Source organism: Ahaetulla prasina, chromosome 3 (assembly GCF_028640845.1).
Source record: "Ahaetulla prasina isolate Xishuangbanna chromosome 3, ASM2864084v1, whole genome shotgun sequence".
Lineage (NCBI taxonomy): Eukaryota > Metazoa > Chordata > Lepidosauria > Squamata > Colubridae > Ahaetulla > Ahaetulla prasina.
Window position 1 is genome coordinate 146,741,383 of NC_080541.1, and position 24,725 is coordinate 146,766,107.

The following is a 24,725-nucleotide window of genomic DNA, read 5'->3' on the forward strand; positions in this document are numbered from 1 at the left end:
AAATTAGTCCTTTGAGTGTGACCTATAAACCAGCGGAGCTGATGCACTCCCTGGTAGACATACCCAACCAAACATTATGGTTTCCTTCAAAAACATCTCCACATAATAACCATTACAGTAATCTGTGCCAGAGAATAACCAGTCCACGGATAACAATAGGCCAGTTCAGTCTTAGCAAAGTTGGTAAATTCAATCAGCATGTTAATAAATTAAGTTCACCCGATTGAAAGCATCTCTTGCCATCACACTTAGATGAACATGCAGACCTGAGCCTGCTCTTCTAGGCCCATAGAAGGTCAAATATCCTTCAATCAAATAGAAGTATCAACAGTTAACAGCTCATATTTATCTGGATTCAGCGTTACTTTCTTTTTATTAAAATCACAAGATGGTCAAAGCACGAGTCTACCATAGCTATTCTAATTTCACAGCTGTAACATCTATCTGGGGAAATGAATATCATGCTCAGGGTGCTTACCAAATGTAGGTGGCGGATCTGATCTTGTTTCCCTCATTTATTGGCTTAAGCACTGCTTTTTTGGAACTTATTTTTAATCACACAGGTACAAATTGTACTTATGGTAACTATTTTGTTTCTTTCTGGGTAACAGGGTCCTATCATCAGTATTTTTCAACTTCGGCAACTTGAAAATGCATGGACTTTAATTTTCAGAATTCCCCAACCAGCTTGCTGGGGAATTCTGTGAGTTGCAATCATTACAGTTTATCAAATTTAAGTTTATCAAATTTATATATCTCACTAGGAGTTGCTAGGATTGAGAAACAAAGCTATAGTTCATTTGCCCAGTTATTTTACATCATAATCTCTGCTGAATGTAGTGTCTTTTAGCAAATGAGTTAGTTTGTGCCATGGGCAAAGAGCAAAGGCCAAACTGCAGCTATAAATAGGTTTTTAAAATGTGGTAGTCCATAGCTGTGATGAGAGAGACATGGCGAAGAACAGTAAAAAGGCTTTTGCCTATTCTGGTTCCAACCTTTTCATGCACTGAATGAAAAGAGACTTTCCATCCAAGTATTTGAGATTTGTAATAAGCGTTCTTCACCTCCTTTTAAAACTCATCTGATATACCTTCCCTCTCTGTTCCAAAGCTGACTTTGCAGTTCATACTGAGCAATCATCTAGTTTAGACTATATGAGCCCCCGCAATTGTGGTTTGCAAACTGATTATATGTGCAAACCAGACCACCATAGCGTCTTCCAAAACAAAAACAAAAACCCCAAAGCTAAACACCATCAATTGCATTCCTTTGGTTTTTTTTCTTCTTCACAGTTACCTCTTTCAACATGCCCTGCTTTGCCCTTCCTTTCCCAGGACATTCTGATTGTCCTCTACAGGGTAATAACAATGCAGCCAACAACAGCTGGAAACTCATTGGAGCAAAAGATTTTAGTTAGTGGTTACTGGTACTTAGGTTACAAGAAAGTCAACAAATAAAAGCCTGAGGACCTTCTAGCTGCCCTGTTCTCCCGTAATAATGAAGCAATAAAGACAGCACTTCCAGGAATTTAAGCAACTGCCTGCAAATCTTTAGCACACTAAATAATTCCTAAAGATGAGTGTAATTACCTTTAATCCCATCTGTTAACGAGCACTGCAGTTGCAGCCTATGAATGCACAAATTCATAGCACCTGCTTAAAAACCTAGCCGGCTAGGAGCCTTAAGAAGACTAGGCCCTGCTATTTTTGATACATCTAAAATGGCTGATTAGGATTTGCTTCAGTGTTGTATTGCTGTCATTAAGCAGACCTAAGGCAGCCACATCAACATAATATATGGACTTTTTTTAAAAAAAAAATAGCATCAGTATGTATACCATCTCCCATTTTTGCCATTTTCAGGACAAGAGGAAACTGCAAGAAGAAATAACTCAGAGACGCCTTAAAGTAGAAGAAGAAAAGCTAAAGCACCAGCATTTAAAGGTAAATGTTCTTTTCTTTTTTTTTTCTTTAGAAATGTATGGTGTCCAAACCAACCAAGATTTTGTGATGGAGGAATAGCAGACAGAATACTGAAACTCTGTCTGTGGCAGCCTGTTCCATAGTGTCACACTCTATATTCAGTCAGGGTCCAATGCATAGTACAACCACTTGCTGTTCTCTTTCATAGATAAATAGGTAGCTAGACTAGGTGTTATCTAGTCATTTTTGACTCCTGGGAGTTACATACAGCCAATTTAATGTTGTGGTTAAGGTAGCGGCCTAGAAACCAGGAAAGTGTTAAGTTTTAGTCCTGTCTTAGTTATGAAAGCAAAATAGTAGCTAATGCCCTTATTTATAAGAATACCTCTAGGCCCCAAACACATTCCCGAAAATTGATGGTTGGCTGTAGACTAGTATGTAGACTGTATACTAGTCTAGGCTGTAGACTAGTATGGATTTTAAACCTGTGTATCTGCCAATCTCACAAGTAGACATTTTCTATAAGTGTCACCAATTTGTTAACATTCTAAATGTGTCCACCAGGCCAAGAAGTTGGGAGATGTTACTAGTTCAGCTTTCCATGTCTAAAGGAAAAGTCTAACCTACTGTATGCTTAGAATTATGCTGTATGAATATGCCTATACATTAGTCTTTTATTCCAGCCTATCATTCCAACACTGTGTGCATGTATTGAACTAACCCAATTTAAATTAATGGTATAATCAATACAGCTCAGGCTATAGATATCTACCAATAATTCATATTTCTTTAATGGTTACAGCTTAAATTCTATTTATGTATTTTGAACTTTAATAGTTAACAAAAAAAAGCCAACTCCATTAAAATAAGCTTAGAGGATTTTAGGAGACACACAAATGATTGGCTTGTGCTGCTTGGTCATGTTATTTCGGATGAGATCATTGTCAGAAATAATTCCTGTATAAAGTATGGCTCTGTCTGTGTGTGTGTGTGTGTTTCCAACAGGGTGTGTTCAGTCTGAAACTGGCACTTTGATATACCATAACACTGAGATCCAAGAAAGCTTCAGATAGTGCTGAAAGCCTCACACAGTAACTGATTTTATCTGGCAAAACTTTAGTCAATTATAATAATGGGTCGAAGTAAAAGATGTTTTAACCCTGCTTCCCACACCTTGGGGAGTCATCTGCAAATTTTACACTGATGTTAAACCTGCCAAGTTGCTTGGAATGGAATCTCAATTATAGATGAATCAAATGACAAACCTGACATAAATGAAAGGGAAGAGGAAAAAATGACGACATGCTCTCAGCTAGGCTTATCAAGGACAGCTTGACATTTCATAGCATATTCAAAACTGAACCAACCTAAACTCCCCACAATGCTTATTTATTAAAAAGCGGTCTCCCAAAAAAAATCATGCCAGAATCATAAATAGAGCCTTTCCCAAGGGACAAGAGAACAAACGAGAGTGTTTGGTTGTCAAACTCGGCTACAAAAATATGAGAATTGTTAAAGTCGCAGAAAGAATCTTTCTCAGCTTTTCCAGTCTACCCACACTGGAAAACTCTACAGCAACAAAGGAATGTTGCTAATGGATTGCTGGGCCTGTCCCATCACACAAGTGTTTTGAGGATCAAATTGCTAATGTTCCAGGGCTCCTTTCAGTTGTTGACTGCCACTAGTCTTCACTACACTAAGAGGCACACATCAAAGCAGCAGTCCCTCCTCCCAATCTATACATATTTACTGAACTAGCTTATGGTAGGGTTCATCTGGTTTTGGCTTGGCTGTATAAATTGTACTATTTTTTTTATTATTATTATGTTCATATTTATCCCACCTAGTAGAACATCTCTAGGCAGCATAGCAGTAATTGTGGGTTGTTCTGTGAACGACAGATAAAGAAACTATGGCATGGCATAATATATATGTACAGGCAGTCCTCATTTAATGACATTAATTGAGAACAGAAACTCCAGTGTTAAGTGATGCACTCATAAGTTTTTTTTAAAAAAACCCATGTGACTCTGCCACTTAGCTGTGAGAGTTTCAGCAGTTGGTCATGGATAGCAAGAGCATTTAGATTTATATACCACTTCACAGTGCTTTACAGCCCTCTCTAAGTGGTTTACAGAGTCAGCATATCGCCCCCAACAATCTGGGTCCTCATTTTACTGACCTCGGAAGGATGGAAGGCTGAGTCAACCTTGAGCCTGGTGAGATTCACACTGCCAAATTGCAGGCAGGCAGCAGGCAGCAGAAGTAGCCTGCCAAACTGCATTCTAACCACTGTGCCACTGCAATTCTTAATGCCATAATTAAGCAAGGACCATATGGTTAAGTGTGGATATCCTGCCAGCTTCCACATTGACTTGTGGGAAGCCAACAGGGTAGGTTACAAATCATTAACAGATTACATGACTTCAGGATGCTGCAAGAGCCATAAGTCTTCTTATAATGACCTCTTATTCAGCACCATCTTAAGTTTGAACAGTAGCTGTGCCGTACCTCCTTATGTCAAGGTTCCAAGTAACACCCACAACCATCCAAAAGAAAGACGAAGTTTCTTCCCCTGCACCCACATGTCTATCACATAGTCCAATCAATCCACTGCCTCAACTGGAGATGCCTCCCAGACATGCCACTTCAGGTGCAAGCTGAATGTCCTTGACTCTCAGAGAAAAGAATGTTGTCATGGCTAAATAACTCTTATCAACTCCATACAACCCCCCTCCCACTTTCCCACAACACTAAGTGTGGCAGCCCTGAAGATTCAAAAGAAAAGATGGCCTCCAGGGCTGACACCTTATTGTTCAATGAATTAGGGAGGCAACATCCATTTCTGAATGTTATCTTACTGTTCTGAGCTTAAAAATGTCCAAACCAGGTCATGAAACACATAGAGACATAGCAGTACATCTAAAAGGGACTTCCATGTCATTTCTTTCTTTCTTTTTAATAAATATATTTATTAAATTTTTCCAACATTTAAAACACAAAACACAAATTTACACTCATTACAGCATTTCCATATCAGTATCAATATTATCCATAGCATTCATATTTATATAAATTATATTTCTATGGTTCACTATCCTATATTATACCATCGTTTAAATTATAATAATATCTACAGTCATATTATCATCAGTATTGTATAGTTCTTATATATTATACCTTATCCATGTAATTTCATTAAGGTCAATTTAAGGTCAACTTAATGAAATTCTAAAAGACAGGGAAGTCTTTTTTTACAGAAAAAGAATGAAAAATTACCTACTCTCTAGGAAATCTTTTTACCCTATTGAAAGCCACCCTCTGGATTTGTTTATGTCTGCTTATATCTTTCAATTTATATCGTTTTTACTTGTTTCCTAGTATGATTTGATAGCTTATTAGTAACCTTGACTATCATTAAGTGTTGTATCTTTTTATTCTTGATGAATGTATTTTAATCTCCTTATGTACACGGAGAGCACATGCACCAAAGACAAATTCCTTGTGTGTCCAATCACACTTGGCCAATAAATAATTCTATTCTATTCTATTCTATTATTTTTGAACTGTAGTACTCAGAACTGAACATAGATCTCCAAATATAGATTCTATCATAAACTGATGTTAGCCTTTTTTAGATGTTTTTAATCCCTCCTTTATTATTTCATAAGTAACTCATGGTGGCAAAAGTAGCCTATACTCCTTTTTCCTCCTATTGTCTCAACAACTGGCCTAAAGTCACCTAGCCATCTTTCATACCTAAGATGGGACTAGAATTCACAGTCTCCTAGTTTCTAGCCTGGTGCATTACCTATTAGCCCAAATTAGCATCATTATCATAGTAATCAAGCTTACATATACCAGAGATTTCCTATATCACTTGTGGTTTACTATTAGGTCTGGATATGTTTCTTTGTTTACTGTACTCATTATAAATATTTCAAATTTCACCATTTCTGCCAGAAACCCTGATTATATTAATTCTAATGTTTAAACAAAGGTTACATCTTGTTCTTACTATCATAATTTAGTAACAGCATGCTCTATATTAAATAGAATTATGGCATTACTTTGAATATAAATCTTAACATTCTATATTATTATCACAGTCATAATTTCCAGTTTTATCCAATCCAACAGGATTTAAAATATTATTGATAATAACAATTATAATTTTATTGTGCAGAGTTTTAGATTCTATTATACTGTTTCAAGAAAATGTAATTAAAGAACAGCCAGACATTTCTTTGTAAAAGACATAATTAAAAAACCGATGAATCACTGAGAGAATTGGAGTTTAATTGAACAGCTGTTCTAATAAAGAAAGGTCAGATCTACTCTTGGTTACAAGCTGAAAAACCCGAAACAGAGTTGCTTTGGCTTTCCTGCCAATATTGCAATTTTACAGCTAGGTTCCTGATTGCTGTTTTGAAGATATGTCTGAAGTACATGAAATTGTTGTCCATTTTTTAGATTAATCTCCCTAGTGCCATAGTGAATGCAGCATCAATTTGGGAGATGCCAGCTGTAGGTCAACTTATATAAAAGCAATTTATTCTGCTTTAATCATGTCTGTTGATGTAGGAGAAGAGCAGGCAGAACTGGGGAATGGACTTAAACACCTCATCAGCTTAGAGTCATTGCAGTCCTACAAACACGCCAAGTCCAATTCCCCCTGAATTCTGGTGCCCTTTTCTGGTGCCAGTTTACTGTTGAACTTTAGTTGACAAGATTCTTGTGTATAGGCTTGAATAAATCGTCTATGCTGCAACCTTACGAATGATCTTGATCAGTGGTGAAATGCAAATTTTTTTACTACTGGTTCTGTGGGCTTGGCTTGGTGGGCATGGCTTGGTGGACGTCAGTGGTGGGTTTCAAATTTTTTTACTACCAGTTCTGTGGGTAAGGCTTGGTGGACATGGCATGGAAAGGATACTGCAAAATCCCCATTTCCTCCCGATCAGCTGGGACTCGGGAGGCAGAGAATAGATGGGGGGCGGGGCCAGTCGGAATTTTTACTACTGGTTCTCCAAACTACTCAAAATTTCCACTACCGGTTCTCCAGAATTGGTCAGAACCTGCTGAAACCCACCTCTGGTGGACGTGGCAAGAGAAGGATACTGCAAAATCTCCATTCCACTCCACTCCTGGGGCAAGGATATGGCAAAATCTCCATTCTACTCTGGGAGCAACCAAAGGTGATATTTGCTGGTTCTCTGAACTACTCAAAATTTCCACTGCTGGTTCTCCAAACTGCTCAAAATTTTCACTACCGGTTCTCCAGAACCTGTCAGAACCTTCTGGATTTCACCCCGATCCTGATTCTTTATATCTGACAGTGATATACTTTGTTAGATATGGGGAACTGGGAAGAATAACAAATCTTGACTTAGCAATTGCATTTAGGTTTCTGTACTTCCCCATAAAGGGACATGGTGGCTTAGTGGCTAAGATGCTGAGCTTGTCAATTGAAAGGTCGGCAGTTCAGCGTTTCGAATCCATAGTGCCAAGTAATGGGGTGAGCTCCCGTTACTTGTCCCAGTTTCTGCCAACCTAGCAGTTTGATAGCACGTAAAAAATGCACGTAGAAAAATAGGGACCATCTTTGGTGGGAAGGTAACAGCGTTCTGTGTGCCTTTGGCATTTAGTCATGCCAGCCACATGACCACAGAGACATCTTCGGACAGCGCTGGCTCTTCAGCTTTGAAACGGAGATGAGCACCGCCCCCTAGAGTTGGGAATGACTAGCACATATGTGTGAGGGGAACCTTTATCTTTACCTTATTTCCCCATACTGCTTTACAGCATTTTCTGGGCGGTTTACAATGTAAGCATTATTTGCATATTGCCCCAGAGGTGGGTTTCAGAAGGTTCTGACCAGTTCTGGAAAACTGGTAGCAAAAATTTTGAGTAGTTCGGAGAACCGGTGGTAAAAATTCTGACTGGCCCGGCCCCCATCTACTCTCTGCCTCCCAAATCCCAGCTGATCGGGAGGAAATGAGGATTTTGCAGTAACCTTCCCCTGGATTGAGGAGGGAATGGAGATTTTACAGTATCCTTCCCATGCCACGTCTACCAAGCCACGCCCACCAAGCCACGCCCAGAGAACTGGTAGTAAAAAAATTTGAAACCCACCACTGTATTGCCCCCAACAATCTGGGTCCTCATTTTACCAACTTCAGAAGGATGAAAGGCGCCTTCGGTCAATCTTGTAACCCTCTCAGAATCAAACTCTGGGCTGTAGGCACAATTTGCCTACAATGCTGCATTCTATTCACTGCACCACTATGGATCCTTAAAATGTTCATTGGGGGGAAAGCAACCGTTTGGGTTACGCTGAAGAAACAAATCAACTTTGTTGGTTTCCCTTATGAGATTATTTTCAAGAGCTATCCAAATTCAGTTCCTCTGAATTGGAGAAGAGTTTATTGATCTAGAGTAGCCAAAATCAAGAGTCTAACACACCATTTAGTCCCAACAAACTACTGAAGGGCATACTGTAAGTTAAAAGTCTTCGCTTCACTTCACTTCAGATGTATAATATAACTAAACTGAACTAGTATTAAAATTGGGTTGAGGGAAAGACATGGTGATTATTCAGAAGCAGGTAACATGTGGAAGTGATTACAAACAATTTATCAATTAACAATTGTAATATGTAATCTTTTCAAAACCCATTGTGTCCAGTGGTGGGTTTCAGAACCTGCTGAAACCCACCTCTGGTGGACGTGGCAGGAGAAGGATACTGCAAAATCTACGTTCCCACTCCACTCCTGGGGGAAGGATATGGCAAAATCTCCATTCCCACCCTACTCTGGGAGCAACCAAAGATGATATTTGCCGGTTCTCTGAACTACTCAAAATTTCCACTGCTGGTTCTCCAAACTGCTCAAAATTTCCACTACCAGTTTTTCAGAACAGGTCAGAACCTGCTGAAAACACCTCTGATTGTGTCTATCAAGACTTTCTAAGATACATTTCGATCTATGCGAATTCCACAGTCTCTTGTTAATTGTGTTGTTAATGTTCCTTTTTTTCCCAAAATAGCTATGGAATGCCCTAGCACCGTGTTGGGAAACCTATGGCACACATGCCAGAGGTGGCATGCAGCGCTCTTTCTGATGGCATGTGAGCCATCGCCCCAGTTAAGCTCTGCTGTGCCTGCATGCGCACCGCCTGCCAGCCATCTGGTCTTTGGGACTCTGCCATAGATGCGCAGGGGGTGGGATGTGTGCAAGGGGGCGCATGCGCAGGGGTTGGGGTGCATGCGTGGAGCTGCACATGCATGCGCGGAGGACAGGGCACATGTAGCAGGCCGCACATGAATGCATGGGGGCAGGGCGCATGTACAGAGGCCACATGTGCATTGCATTTGGGGGGTTCGGGCATGTGTGTGCATTTGCACAAGTGCATGCACACTTTGGGCAGTCAGTCCGAAAAATGTTAGCCATCACTTCCCCTAGCAGGTTAAAATAATTTGCTATTACTTTGTCTTGTTTTGAGTTCTGATGTCAAATTTTGTGAGCATTAATCCTGCTACACAAATTTGCCTTATTTATTTTATGTAAATCCAGAGAAGCATTACTAGCTTACAATGACATATATCACATTAGACACACTTTCACCCACTCTTTCTCTAATCTCATATGAAACTTGTTGAGACCCCTGATGGTGTTGTTAACTTAAAGGGGAATGATATGTAAACGTGAGTTTGTTAAAGGGCCTGATTTCCATGTTGGTATCACTGTCCTGTTAATTCTTGATACTTGTGAGAATCTGCTTCAGTGTGCTTAGTTATGTGCAAATACTCCTGCCACCCAATACCTGAGAAAATACAGTCATTGTCTAATATGGGTGTAGCTTTTAAATTATGCATTTCAGTGATTTGAGCTGTGTGCTGTACAGTAGATGACAACCAGATGTGTTTTGTTTTGTAATCTGTCTTTAACAAGTTCTCTTGAATATCAGCTAGACTATATTGATTTGCCCATTGATCTGATTTGGTGGATTGTTCATAGTCTCCCTAAAGTTTGGGCTAATTCCATTTTGTGGCCATCTCTTCAAATGGGTCAGAACAAATGTAGTTATAATTTAGAGCCTGGCTACAAATAACAGGTTCTGGTGTGTTCTGGATGGAAGCCAGAAGCATGTAAGATTCATATGATCTTTCCTGCATAATGTGGCCTTAAGATGTCCACTGTGAATTGTACCATGACATGAAGGAATGGATTTATTAGAGACTGAGCTTGGTGATAGATTTGATGATTCATTTTCATGGGGTCCACATGAAATGCCAACAATAAATCTCAAGTAAAAGTTTAAGACTTGAAATTCTAGGTCACCCACAAAGATGTTGGCATATTGTGCCACCTATTTACCACTGATCTGAATATATGTTGCAAACAAGAACACCTTGTTCCCCATTGCTTTTATTTTATTTATTATTTATTTATTTATTCGTATTTGTATACCGCCCTATCTCCCGAAGGACTCAGGGCGGTTCACAGGCAAATAAAAGACATTTATATACAAATTAAGATAACCAATTAAAAAACTTATTCTAAAAGCCAAATTATTAAAATAATATAAATATTAAAACCAGTTTAAAACCCCTATAAATTTAAAATCTAGTCCAGTCCTGCACAGATGAATAAATGTGTTTTAAGCTCGCGACAGAAGGTTCGGAGGTCCGGAAGTTGACGAAGTCCTGGGGGGAGTTCGTTCCAGAGGGTGGGAGCCCCCACAGAGAAGGCCCTTCCCCTGGGCGTCGACAGACGGCACTGCCTAGCTGACGGCACCCTGAGGAGTCCCTCTCTGTGAGAGCGCACGGGTCGGTGAGAGGCATTCGGTAGCAGTAGGCGGTCCCGTAAGTAACCCGGCCCTATGCCATGGAGCGCTTTAAAGGTGGTTACCAAAACCTTGAAGCGCACCCGGAAGGCCACAGGTAGCCAGTGCAGCCTGCGCAGGATAGGTGTCATACGGGAGCCACGAGGGGCTCCCTCTATAACCCGCGCAGCCGCATTCTGAACTAACTGCAGTCTCCGGATGCCCTTCAAGGGGAGCCCCATGTAGAGAGCATTGCAGTAATCCAGGCGAGACGTCACGAGGGCGTGAGTGACCGTGCATAGGGCATCCCGGTCTAGAAAGGGGCGCAACTGGCGCACCAGGCGAACCTGGTAAAAAGCTCTCCTGGAGACAGCCGTCAAATGATCTTCAAAAGACAGCCGTTCATCCAGGAGGACGCCCAAGTTGTGCACCCTCTCCATCGGGGCCAATGACTCGCCCCCAACAGTCAGCCGTGGACTCAGCTGACTGTACCGGGATGCCGGCATCCACAGCCACTCTGTCTTGGAGGGATTGAGCTTGAGCCTGTTTCTCCCCATCCAGACCCGTACGGCTTCCAAGCACCGGGACAGCACTTCGATAGCTTCGTTGGGGTGGCCCGGTGTGGAAAAGTACAGCTGGGTGTCATCAGCGTACAGCTGGTACCTCACACCGAAGCCACTGATGATCTCACCCAGCGGTTTCATATAGATGTTGAACAGAAGGGGCGAGAGGATCGACCCCTGCGGCACCCCACAAGTGAGGCGCCTCGGAGCCGACCTCTGCCCCCCCGTTATTAGTTATTAGTGTGATGTCAGAACTATGATGCTAATGTGAGGAGAAAAAAGAAAAGATCATAGGAGATTATGCGAAGAAGGGACCCAGCCAATGAGGCTTGCGTTTTCTGTATGGATGGGAAGGGCAAGAAACAGGGAATGACCCAATTAGTTGTTACAGGAAAGGTGAGCTCCACTAGCTTTCCATAACCTCAGGCCCTTTGGTTAAAAGCAAAACCTTCTAAGCACTAAAGGAAATTTCACAGGACTGAGGAAAAGACACTTGCAAAATAAAAACATATCAATTATGTAACATTTTATTTATAACTACTTAAGTCCATGTTTCATTATAGAAATCCCTGAGCACATACAATAAAACAAAGCAATAAAGAACACTAAATTCAGAAGTTAGAACTGTGCAAAACAATAAAAATTAAAAACCAAGACAATAACAGAAGCATTACTAACTGACATAGCAGCTTAACTTTATCCTAAAGTTTGGTGAAGAAGAAGATACCTTAATTTTGCAAGTTAACCGGATTTAATATCAATCATAAATGACCAGAAATCAAAATCAATATTAAAAAGACCCTCTTTGGATTGCTTCATAGCAAATGTTTCCTAAGCACAAACCTCCAAGGAGATATTGTATACCTCTTTAATTGCTGGGTAGGTTTACAATATAGTCTTTAGTTTTTTAAAAAAATCCCAGGTCACTGATCAAAAGGCAAAATTATAGAAAATTAGTCTTATTTGGGGGATTTTGTTTGTTTATTGGTGCTTAATCTCTCACAGAACCCCATCAAGTTCTCGGGGAACCTTGGAGTTCCATAGAATACGTTTTGAGAAGCCTTAATCCATTAGTTCCACCATACGCATTATGAACCTATAAAAGTATAACGCTCCATTTGTTGCACCCCTTCATCCTATCACTTTTTTCCAACCAAAAATAACATTTTCCCCACCAAAGCTAAAATAGCTGATCAATCATAAAAGAATTCAGCAGGAGTCTCAAAAGAGGCATTCTAAGATATTTTTGCTTTAAACATTTCTTCAAAATATAATACAGAACACCAGAAACACAGCTATTCCCCAGGCAAGATTTATTTCAGTTTATGGAATGATGGGTTGCTGAAGAACTATTACAAGAATTCTTTGCTTCTGGCTAGCTTGAGGGACTGCACTTATCCCATGCATGCATGAAGTCTTAATGGCAGGAGTTCATGCTACTAGCAACAGCAACAGCAGTGAAGTGGAATGTGATCTACACAAGGCAAATGTAGCCTTCTGCCATTCATGTCATTCCGAAAGTCTTAGCTTATCACTTGGTATTAGTATCTTCTCTTTGGTGTAATATGCCGCAAGATGCCATGATGTTTAAGAAGGCACTGCATAGCATACAGAGTTCACACTTACATGTTTCTTATCTGCTTCCATGTATACATGAGAATTCACCTATTCACATTCACATAAATGAAACAATATGTAGATTGATTTTATCTCCAGCCCAAACACAATACATTTCCTGTTGAGCCAGTTCAAGGGGATGATTGATGAAAGGAATGGGACATATATCATACGTGTTTTGTTTTTCTTCAGGCCCTATTCTTTCCCATTGCATTTCTGATTTGTATTTTCCCATCCTCCACTTCTTTCAGATTAATTTTGCTGCTGTTCTCATCACTCAGCTGTTGGCTGAGTGCTTATTTTCAGCTCATGCAGATGTAGTATCCCTGAAGCGCTCATGATTACAAGATAAGGAACATAAAACGGTTTCCCTCCCTTTGCTATTGTCTCCTCTTTGATCCTTACAAATGCACAGGTCAGCATGATGCAAGAGGAGAGAGAACCTGTGATTCCCCATAGTTTGATGACTTGCAGCTCCTAGCATCTCCCAGTATTAGCTGTGCTGGCTGAGTCCTCTGAAATCTGTAGTTCAGCAAGATCTGAAAATCCACAGCTTCCTACTCTGCAGGTTGCTTCATTGTACTTAGTGGAGCTGATTGAGCTATTTATATCAGAATTCATTTTTAAAAAAATATCTGGCATTTTTTGGCCATGCGCCAGTCTCAAACTAAACAAAATAATCTGGGTTTTTTTCCCCAGAAACTTCACATGGCAGTTTGCTTACAACCATCACACCTGTAGGAAATTATAGGTAGTCCTGGACTTACACAATGGAGCCCAAAATTTATGTTGCCAAGAAAGACATTTTTTAAAGTAAGTTTTGCCCCATTTTCTTGCCACAGTTGTGAATCACTGCAGTTGTTAAGTTAGTAACATGGCTTTTAAGTGAATCTGGCTTCTGCATTGACTCTACTTGTCAGAAGATCGCAAAAGGTGATCACATGATCCTGGGAAACTGCAACGGTCATAAGTGTGAAAAACATAAGTCACTTTTTTCAGTGATGTTGTAACTTTGAATGGTCACCAAATAAACTGTTGTAAGTCGAGGATTACCTGTGTACAAATGAAATAAGATTATGCCTGTCCAGCTGTTCCTGCCTCCCATAGAATAAGAAGGGGTAAGACACTGAGCTTGTCAATCAAAAGGTCAGCAGTTCAGTGGTTCGAATCCCTAGTGCCTCATAACGGGGTGAGCTCCCGTTACTTGTCCCAGCTTATGCCAACCTAGCAGTTTGACAGCACGTAAAAAATGCAAGTAGAAAAAATAGGGACTACCTTTGGCGGGAAGGTAACAGTGTTCCATGCACCTTTGGCATTTAGTCATGCCAGCCACATGACCACAAAGACGTATTCAGACAGCGCTGGTTCTTTGGCTTTGAAACGGAGATGAGCACTGCCCCCTAGAGTTGGGAACGACTAGCACATATGTGCGAGGGGAACCTTTACCTTTACCTTTAAGGAAAGAAGGCAACAAATTAGTTCATGGAACCTTAGCAACTTTGTTAGTAATGATAACAAACAATAACATTCATTTGCTAATTCTTCAAGACAGAACTGACATCTAGCTATGAAACAATGTCGGTTGGCGGCCCCCAGGGGGAGAGCCTTCTCTGTGGCGGCTCTGGCCCTTTGGAATGAGCTGCCTCCGGGGTTACGCCAACTACCCGACCTCCGGACCTTCAAACGGAAACTTAAGACTTTATTATTTCATCGTGCGGGACTAGCCTAAGTATAATTTTGATTGTAATTTTAACTGGGTTTTATGTCGGTCTTTGACCGTTTTAGTTTTATTCGGCCTTTTAAATATTTGTTTTTAAATTCTGTTTTAAACTTGTTGGTGGTATTGCGTGTTTTAAATATGGCTGTAAACCGCCCTGAGTCCTTCGGGAGAAGGGCAGTATAGAAATTAAATTATAAATAAATAAATAAATAAAATGGCAGTATGTGCTAGAAGTGTGATAGACAAGATGAAATTCTTAATCAGTATTTTTAAATCTCTCTGTAGAAAAAAGCTTTGCGTGAGAAATGGCTCTGGGATGGATTAAGCACCCTTTCTCCAGAAGAACAGAAAGAAATGCAAAACCAACATCAGGAAGATCAACACCAAATTAAGAAACTGGAACAAAATATTCTCAGGTACAACATACATTTGCTTCCTTATTAATGTAGGAATATAAATCCTTAGGATCAGAACAAAGGTTGTTTTTTCTTAATAGGAGGATTAATATTTATGTATGGGGCCATAGTGTTAATAACAACACTAACGTTATAGTCAAGATATCTAACATGAAACAAAGCCGAGTATAAAGAGTAGTAACATTATTACACTAGGCAATGCAGAAAAAAATAAAGAGTAAATGTTAAGCACTGGTCAATTATTGACAAAGTATTAAAACTTCTGTCATTCCTAATAATTTATTAGTTTCATCATTAATTATTATGTAGTCTATATTGGAGGTGGTGGCCCTTTGATAGCTGTATGCAACAAAATTGCATTTTAATGTATGCCGATTAGTGTACATTCGAAGTGCCAATTAAGTTATTCTAAGTCTGATTTGATAGCTACCATTAAAAAAAAATCTGATAGTAACAAAACAGGAAAAACTTTATAAAATTAGATCTGCTAAGGCTAACTAAGTCCAGATCAAAATGAGCTCCCACATAAAAATTACAAACCAATAGGATATGTTGCCTTGGTAGCCCTCGAGTTATGACCACAATGGAACCCAAAATTTATGTTGCTAAGTGAAACATTTGTTAAGTGAGTTTGTCCCATTGTATGACTTTTCTTGCCACGTTTGTTAAGTGAATCACTGCAGTTGTTAAATTAGTAACATTGTTATTAAATGAATCTGGTTTCCCCGTTGATTTTGCTTGCCAGAAGGTCACAAAAGGTGATCACATGACACCAGGATACTGCAATTGTCGTAAATGTGAATCGATTGTCAAGAATCCAAATGACCATGGGGATACTGCAATGGTCACAAGTGTGAAAAATGGTCATAAGTCAGTTTTTTCAGTGCCATTATAACTTCAAACAGTCTCTAAGTGAGTTGTTGTAAGTCAAGGATTACCTGTATTGCAATGGCCAAATCTTTGTGTGACAAATATACTGTCAGCCTAGGTGACAGTAAGCCATTTGATCTAATTTTACTAAAAGTGATCCAGTATTTATTATACTATAAAGGCCACCTGGAATTAAAACTGGTGTTACATTTCCATAACAATTTCTCTATTGTCTTTTGAATAAAGTTATCCTATAACCTCTGGTATTTAATGTAAAAGGAAGGAGATTTATAACCCCTTTGGGGGGAAAAATAGTCCACTATCAAACCAACATGGGAAGTACTCTTAATCATATAATTCTAAAGCAGGTGAAACTATCATTCAAAAGTTCAAGCACTAACCTGCTTCTACTTTTTAAAACATATTATTTGGAGCCATATTTTACTGCAAGACATTCAGTCTTGAGTTTTAAAGGGGATTTCCAGTCTTGAGGGTAATAATATTTGAAATCACTTAAGACATTTAAGGAACCTGCAGGAATTTTTCCTGGAGATAAGTTTTAGCTTTAAAAGCTGCCTTGATTTAAATTGGAATTGGAATTGCCTAACATTAAAAAAAGGGACGTGGTGGCTTAGTGGGTAAGAAGCTGAGCTTGTTAATTGAAAGGTCGGCATTCCAGCGGTTCGAATCTCTAGTGCCAAGTAATGGGGTGAGCTCCCGTTACTTGTCCCAGCTTCTGCCAACCTAGCAGTTCGAAAGCACGTGAAAAATGCAAGTAATAAAATAGGGACCACTTTTGGTGGGAAGGTAACAGCGTTCTGTGCGCCTTTGGCATTTAGTCATGCCGGCCACATAAATACGGAGACGTCTTCAGACGGTGCTGGCTCTTTGGCTTTGAAACGGAGATAAGCACTGCCCCCTAGAGTCGGGAACGACTAGCACATATATGCAAGGGGAACCTTTACCTTAACTTTTTTAACATTAAAAAACCTGAATTATAGCTGAAACAAAGTTACTACCACCAAGTAGAAAAAGCAAAGCAAAACAGAGCAAATAGGTTCAGCTTTCTGGAGTGCAAAGCTATGGTAGCAAAACCTAATCATGACTGTTAGAACAGTATTCCCAATAATAATAAAATTTCTAATTTGTTCAGCTGGCTGGAATAGATATCCCATCTATAAATAGTTTTTTCGCTCCAAAGCTAGGATCTTGAATTTTCCTTAATTTATTTTTTATTTTTTCCTTTCAGAAGTCAGAAAATGTAGCTGAAAAGCTCCTCAGCCCTAACCTAGTTTGTGGTAATAGCACATTATCTCTGTTTAACAACACACAATTTTTTTTCTGTTACCCAAATTTGATGAGTCCTCTCCTGCTTGGAATAAAAAGTCTTTTACTTTAAATTATAGTTCTTATAATCTACAGCCACTGATCAATCTGGGTTACAGTAATGGAAGTAATGTCAAACAGATCTTTGATATCCCAGATAATCTGTTCCCTGCTTTAAATTCTGGCTAATGCCTTTATAATAATATAAAAATGATATATGCGTCTCTCCTTTTCTCAGGCTAATAGATAGAAAATAGCTCAAGGAAGACCCATTGTTCTTAGGGAACTGATAGCTACCCTGTTTTCCCCAAAATAAGACATCCCCTGATAATAAACCCAATAGGGCTTTTGAGCACATGGCAATAAGGCCAAGTCCTTATTTCCGGGTTAAAAAAAATGTAAGACAGGGTCTTATTTTTGGGGAAACACGGTATGTGTTAGAAGATCAACACATTGCCCTTCTTATGTTTTGGACAGCTCTCATAGTGCATTTCTATGGGCCATTTGCTGGTCCAAAACATCTGGAAACTTTGATTTGCTAACCTCTGATATTTAGCCCATGTTTCCTTTTTGTTTGATACTGACCTTTTACATGCACATCTATTCCAAGCTGATATCTCCTCTGCAATGGTTTTGTTTTGGTTGTTGTGTCTTGTCCGCTCTCACCGCAGCCGGGGTCTGCTTATCTGCTCCCGAACACGGAGGAATGTATGCCTCCCGGCCCCAGTCCTGGCTCCATGCCCAGACAAGCTGAAGAGGAGGGGGCACCTCCCGGTCCCAGCCCTGGCTCCATGCCCAAGCAGGCTGCAGAGGAGGGAGCATCCCCCGGCCCCAGCCCTGGCTCCATGCCCAGGCAAACGGAGCAGCTAGACCCCTCCCCCTCCTCCACAGCATGTGAGCCTGAGGAAAGTTTACTTCCAACAGCTGCTGATTGGAGTGACCCTCGCATCAGAAGACTGGATAGGCAGAGGCAACAGAAGGAAGGGAGGGGCAGGCCTTAATGAGTGCTGGGTCATGGAGCCACACCCCATGGCCTATATAAAGGATCTGCTTTCTGGCAGTCTCTGAGTCAGGCAAAGTCGAACTTATCTTGCTGAAGTCACTTACTGGTCTCCTGCCTGCTCTGAGGACTTTGCTAGGACTTTGGGCAGAGCTGCAGAGGCAAGCCTGATTCGGATTTCCCTGACCCGGCCGTCAGCGGAGGAGTGGGACACGACATTGGTGCATATTTAAAATATGCCTTTTATTGGAATAGATATTAGAATAGAGATTGGAATAGAGATAGATTCTCAGCAAAATGTCACCCGGATTAAATCAGAAAGGTTGCCTGGCATTCATTTCACTCCTAGGTACAGTATATATCATCACAAAGCAAATGAAATGTTTGCCTTGAGAACAGAGTAAAAGACCTGCCACATGATTCAGTATTGATTTGACTGTGTTCCGTGCTCTGTGAGCACACTTTAAATAAGATAATACCAACTAATTCTAATTCTGGTTGAATGTGTCACCGATGTGAATCACTTTTACACTGGCACTCTCCATCCAATAATCCATTGTCAGATAAACGTTGACAACTGAAAACGTGTTCAGGCACATGTCAAATAAAAGCAATCCAGTTCCAAGAGAACAAGCCTCAATGGTGCAAAAAAAGTGTATTTTTTTTATATCAAGTTTTTCTACAGTGCTTAGCATGCTAAAAGGAGACTGTCCAGAATATAAAATGGAAAATATTTCTTTCCATCACCTTGGTCCATTTCAGAAAAAAATTCCTCAGTAATTCAGATCCTTAGAAGGTAATAATGGAACATGGGATGAGATTTTGTTTAGCAGTTTTCTGCATTTTTAAGCTCACATTTTGAGATCATAGCCCTAACATAAGCTCCTTCCACAAATCTTTTTTTTTTTACTATTTTTTTTAATTTAAAACATGTATATAGCCACCCATCTTTCATAGTCTGGGGCAGGGGTGAAATGCTCCCGGTTCGGACCGGATCACCGGATCAGCTGTGGGTGATTCAGAGAACCAGTAGCAAAAATCCCTGCCAAGCCCCCCCAAAACTCCCTGCTGAGCCACGCGATCGTCAGAGCCTTTTTTTTTTAACTTTTAAAGGCATTTTTTAACAACCTCTTCAGCGGAAGAGGTTGTAAAAGAGGTTGTAAAAAAATGCTTTTAAAGGGAAGGAAGGAAGGAGGGAGGGAGGGAGGGAAGGAAGGAAGGAAGGAAGGAAGGAAGGAAGGAAGGAAGGAAGGAAGGAAGGAAGGAAGGAAGGAAGGAGGGAGGGAAAAGGAGAGGAAGAAAGGACTACATACCTGGCACTAGACGCAGCTTCAGAGGATAATCCAGGGCTGAAAGGGACCTGGAGGTCATCTAGTCCAACCCTGCTCCAGCAGGACATTGTCTTTTGATCCGTCACATGATACCATGCCCACCAAGCCACGCCCACCAAGCCACATCCACAGAACCAGTAGGAAAGAAATTTGGATTTCACCACTGGTCTGGGGGCTTCCAATCAAAAATTTAACAAACATATAAAACTATTTTAAAAATTGTAAAGTACAACCAGTTAAAACTTAACAAATTAAAACAAGAAAAACCTGGGGCAGATCCATATTAACATGCCATCATGTAATCCTCTCCTAATGCTTGTGGAGGGGGGGGGAAGGGCAGATCTTTAGAACCTTACCCATGGTTAAAAGAGTGGAGGCCTACTGAACTTCAGTGGGTAGAGTGTCCATAGAGCAGGGGCTACCACAGAAAAGTCATGCACCTAGCTTCCATTATATGACAATATGTGGGGTGTAGGAAGTTAGCACCCATCCCTCTCCTAGAAGAATGAAATCTTTTAGAAAATATTTAAAAAATGGCAGAATATTATATTTCCCTGGATGAGAAATGGAGAAACATGTTTTAAGGACAAAGCAGCTCCCTGCAGCTTCCTGCCTCCGCCCACCTTTGTCAATGGGCCAGAGGCAGAAACTCATTCTCCCAACCTTTGTCAATGGACCATCATCTGCAACACAATAGGACCCATATAGCAACAGAAACCCACCACATGGTACCTGGGAAGATTACATCAGCCAGCAAGGCTAGCTAAGACCCCCCACCCCCTAGGAGTCTGACACCCAATCAGGATACTCTTCCTGTGCCCCAGGAAGTTCAAAACTCAGATAGAGTATAAAACCAAGGCATGCTCAGTATCTCGCCCCTTTTCTGTTCAGGAACTCAAACCATGTGATCCTGTCCACCATTAAACCATCTTTCCAAGCAGTCTCCATGTTTCCAGGGTCTTTTTCTCCACTTGGAACTGAACCCAGATGGACATTTCTTCCAACAGGGGGAAGGGACCAGGAGCGTGTCCCACTCTATCTGATCTGAGGGATGAGTTAGATGTCCTTCAGGAAAGGTGATCCAGTAAATAGCCTGGCCCTGCATTAAAGGGTTAGAGTTAGACCAACACATTGAATTGCATAAAGAAACTGAGAACCTGTGCAACTTGAGCAAGTGTTGCACAGGCAAACCTAGGGGCCTCATTACTGTGCGCACTGCATACATTGCAGTAATCTAGAACCTTTGCCTACTGAATTGCCACCGATATTTTTCACCACGCCCTAGAGTTCTCATTATTGCCCTGATCTTCTGCCCTTTGCTTAAGCCTGTATTATTTTACCTTGTAACTAAAATAACATTTTAAAAAGCTAACAGGTGCCCTGCCCTCTTCTTAGCTCTTGTGCTGACTTTATCCATGTTGGTGGGAGCGGGGAGTGCTATAAAGAAGGACAAAGCCAACCCAGCCTTCTCCAGGGGCTCTGCAAAGCTGCTGCTTTTGTTGCAAGGAGACCTCAGCAAGCCTCCGCCTGCCTTTGCTTCAGAAGGTGACGAGAATCCCAGCTGCCAAGAGTTCCTGAAAGTAGGAAACCGCCTATGTTGCCGCTAATGAGGGATCACAAAGCAGAATCACATTCTCTGTGTTTCCTTTGGGCCAGCGGCTGAACCAATCTTGTTTAAATGGTTCAGCATGCAGCAATAACAGCAACAAAAGAAGCATTATTAGGGTCATAGCCATGGGTTCGGTTCAAAAATTTTAGCAAGGGGTTCTCTGCCCGGTTGATGGGTGGGCGTGGCCATGATGGGTGTGGCCTAATCGGCTTCCTGCACCAAGTGGTGGCGTTTTTGCCCTCTCCAGAAGTTCCAGAAGCTTTCCTTGAGCCTCCGGGAGGGCAAAAACAGCCTCCTCAGGTTCTGAAGGCCCTCTGGAGGCTGGAAACGGGCCTGTTTTTCACCCTCCCCGAGCTTCTGTATGGGCCTGGCACTTACCTGCATCCAAAATGGGCCGTGTGGGGATTGAGGGGAGGGGAGGGGAGGGGAGGGCAGGACCAGCCAGGAGTAGGATTTGGGGTTCTCCGAACTACACAAAATCTTAGCTAGAGGTTCTCCCGAACCCCTGAAAACCCCCAGCAGCCCACCCCTGGTCATAACTATAAACAAAGCAGGGTTTGTCCGGCACAGCTTCTCCATATGGAACGAGTGCTGGATTTGGGCAATCCAAGTAATAAGAGTTTCATCTGTTTCCCCAACTCTTTCTCAGTCAAATGTTTTCTACCATTTGAGGATATGAAAATGGTATTGTTTTTTTTTAAAAAAATGAAGATCACCTGTCAAACTTTCTCCTCAATCAAAGGAAAAAATAGAAGATCTGTGTTTTGATCAAGTATATGACATGGCCTAGGCTATTCTTCCTAAATCCATTGTGGACTTCAGCTCCCCTAGAAATACAGATAATTCTCGACGTACAGCAGTTCATTTAGTGACCATTTGAAGTTACAACAGTAACTGTTGTAATAGTGACTTATGAATATTTTTCACACTTATGACCATTGCAGCATCAACTTCACTGTTGCTCTGTAGGGCAGAGTCCACCTAGCCATTCTGCAGATATTTGCTGCTTCCTGCAGCAAATGTTGGCATATGAGATGGAGGGATAGTGACAGTAGACTACCACTTTTTTTCCACTGCTCTGTGTCCCACTAAGCATGACATGATGATGTCCTGTTAAAATTGGAAGTGCTAGCTCAGCTAGATATAGCAATAGCGCTTAGACTTATATACTGCTTCTTAGTGCTTTACAGCCCTCTCTAATTAGTTTATAGCATATTGCCCCGAACAATCTGGATCCTCATTTTACCCACCTCAGAAAGATAGAAGGCTGAGTTAACCTTGAGAGAGTCAGGATCGAACTGCCCGCAGTTGGCAGAATTAACCTGCAATACTGCATTCTGACCATTTCACCAGCTGGCTCCTCATATCATATATGGATATTGTACATGGATATTATACACGGAAGCAAGCAATGAATTATCTTGGGGCAATCCTAATTCTGGAACAGATTTTTTTCAAACTGGTATCAGGGGTGAAATCTAAAAATTTTCCCTACCGGTTCTGTGGATGTGGCTTAATTGGTGGGTGTGGCTTGGTGGTCAGATTACTGAGTGGGCATGGCCAATAACAATAAATAATAAAAATAACAAAGTATACAAAACAATAAGAGGTACCAAAAACCAACTTTCACACTTTACACACACACAACACAACAGAACTGACTCACACATAATGTAAAAGCAGCTGCATCTCACGCAAAATGGCCCCTGCAACAAGCAGGAACCTCACACAGCCACAAAAAACTCAAAAACTTTCACACTTTACACTCACACACAACACAACACAACTGACTCACACACACACACACAAAATGCCACATACAGCTTTGTGAGATTTTGTGTTTTTGTGTAGTTAGAGTGAAACACTAAAGAAACCCAGAAATCTCAGATATCTCTTTAAAAATAGAAGCACCGGTCTACTAATTGCCTTTTTTTGGGGAGCACACTGGACTACCTTCTTTAAAAATAGAGGCACCGGTCTACTAGCTGCCTACAGCGCTGATCAGCTGTAGTGTGGCCCTTTGTAGTGCCGCAGCAGTCATTTAAGGCCATTTGCAGCTATATCACCACTGAGAGCTTCAGGGACAGAAAAGAGGAATAGGGAGGCATTGGCGGTGGGGGAGGCAGGGATTTTTGCTACCGGTTCTCCGAACTACCCGCCCCCATTGCTACTGGATCGCGCGATCCAGTCCGAACCGGGAGCATTTCACCCCTGACTAGTATCCTCGATTTGAGATGGGAGTGCAGTTCTCAGTTTCCAAACCTTTAAATTCTAGGAGCTGAACTCCAACAAGTGCCAAATTGAGAAAAATGGTTCTCTGTCATGTACTCATTACTGTTAATCTGTGGTCTGTCTAATATCACATCTATGCAGGCTTGAGCAAGAAATTGAGGATCTGGAGAAAAAAGAATTGACAATCTCAGTAAAAGAAAAAGCCATTTTGAAGAAGCTTAAATCTGTTGAAAGGACCACAGAAGATATTATAAAGGTCAGTATCTAATTTTAAAATCCTGTTGCCGTTGATACAGTCAACTGATCTGTCAAAAATAACAAATGGACTTTAAGGTAGGCACGGGGATGAAAGCAAGGAAATATTCAAGGCTACAATCTGATGCACCGCACTAGAAATTAACAATACTGAAAAACTTACAAAAGTGAAGCTCAGGATCAGATACTGTACACAAAGTAAACGTCAGGATCAATCCAGTTATGTTATTACCAAGCCTGGATTTTTAGTACGGACAAATTTGTTCCATGTTATAGAAAATTTTCCCTAAATTTCTATTTTAACCTTGTAACAGCATATAATTCTACTTCGTGCTATGTGCTGAAATATTATTGCAACATGAAATTATTTGATGTTAACTAATAACTGTATCTACCCTGTTTCCCCCAAAATAACACCCAACCAGAAAATAAGTCCTTTCAGGATGCTCAAAATATAAGCCCTACCCCCAAAATAAGACCCAGTTAAGATTGTCAGCCAGATGGATGCATTTAGTACCGTATTTCCCCCAAAATAAGACCTAACCAGTAAATAAGCCCTAATGTGTCTTTTGAAGCAAAAATTAATATAAGACCCAGTCTTATTTTTGGGGATATTACCTAAACACGGTATATTATCTAAATGTCAAGGATATTCCCTAGCCCTCCCCAAACTCCAAAGAAAGAAAAAGAATGATGCATATTTATTCATCCTTCAGAGGAAAAAGTCTGACAAATATAGAAGCTTGCTCTGAAACTCAAATAATTCTGCAGAGACATTTCAATTTTCAATTTCAAATCTTCATTGTCAGTGCACAACATATGTACAATGAGATTGATTGAGCTCCCTCAGTGCACACCCCCCAACACAATACAACTCACAGTGAAGACAGAAAATCCCTAACCCAATAAATCAAATTAAGAACCCCCAGTCCTATTGCACCTGTGTGAACATGTTACACGTTGCGCCGGCCCTGCAAGTCCATCGTACTATGTAGTTATGATGTTATTTCACATTCACTGTACAATTGGTACAGTGAA

General features: G+C 40.8%; 1 protein-coding gene across 1 annotated transcript in view; it reads left to right on the top strand.

Annotated features, from left to right (window-relative positions):
* PALMD (palmdelphin) overlaps positions 1 to 24,725 on the top strand; it is a 42,992-nt gene that overhangs the window by 4,768 nt on the left and 13,499 nt on the right. Inside the window, exons 2-4 of the mRNA XM_058175485.1 lie at positions 1,863 to 1,943; positions 14,934 to 15,064; positions 23,574 to 23,688. Coding sequence (XP_058031468.1) covers positions 1,863 to 1,943; positions 14,934 to 15,064; positions 23,574 to 23,688 — 327 coding nt within the window. The remainder of the gene's footprint in view (positions 1 to 1,862; positions 1,944 to 14,933; positions 15,065 to 23,573; positions 23,689 to 24,725) is intronic.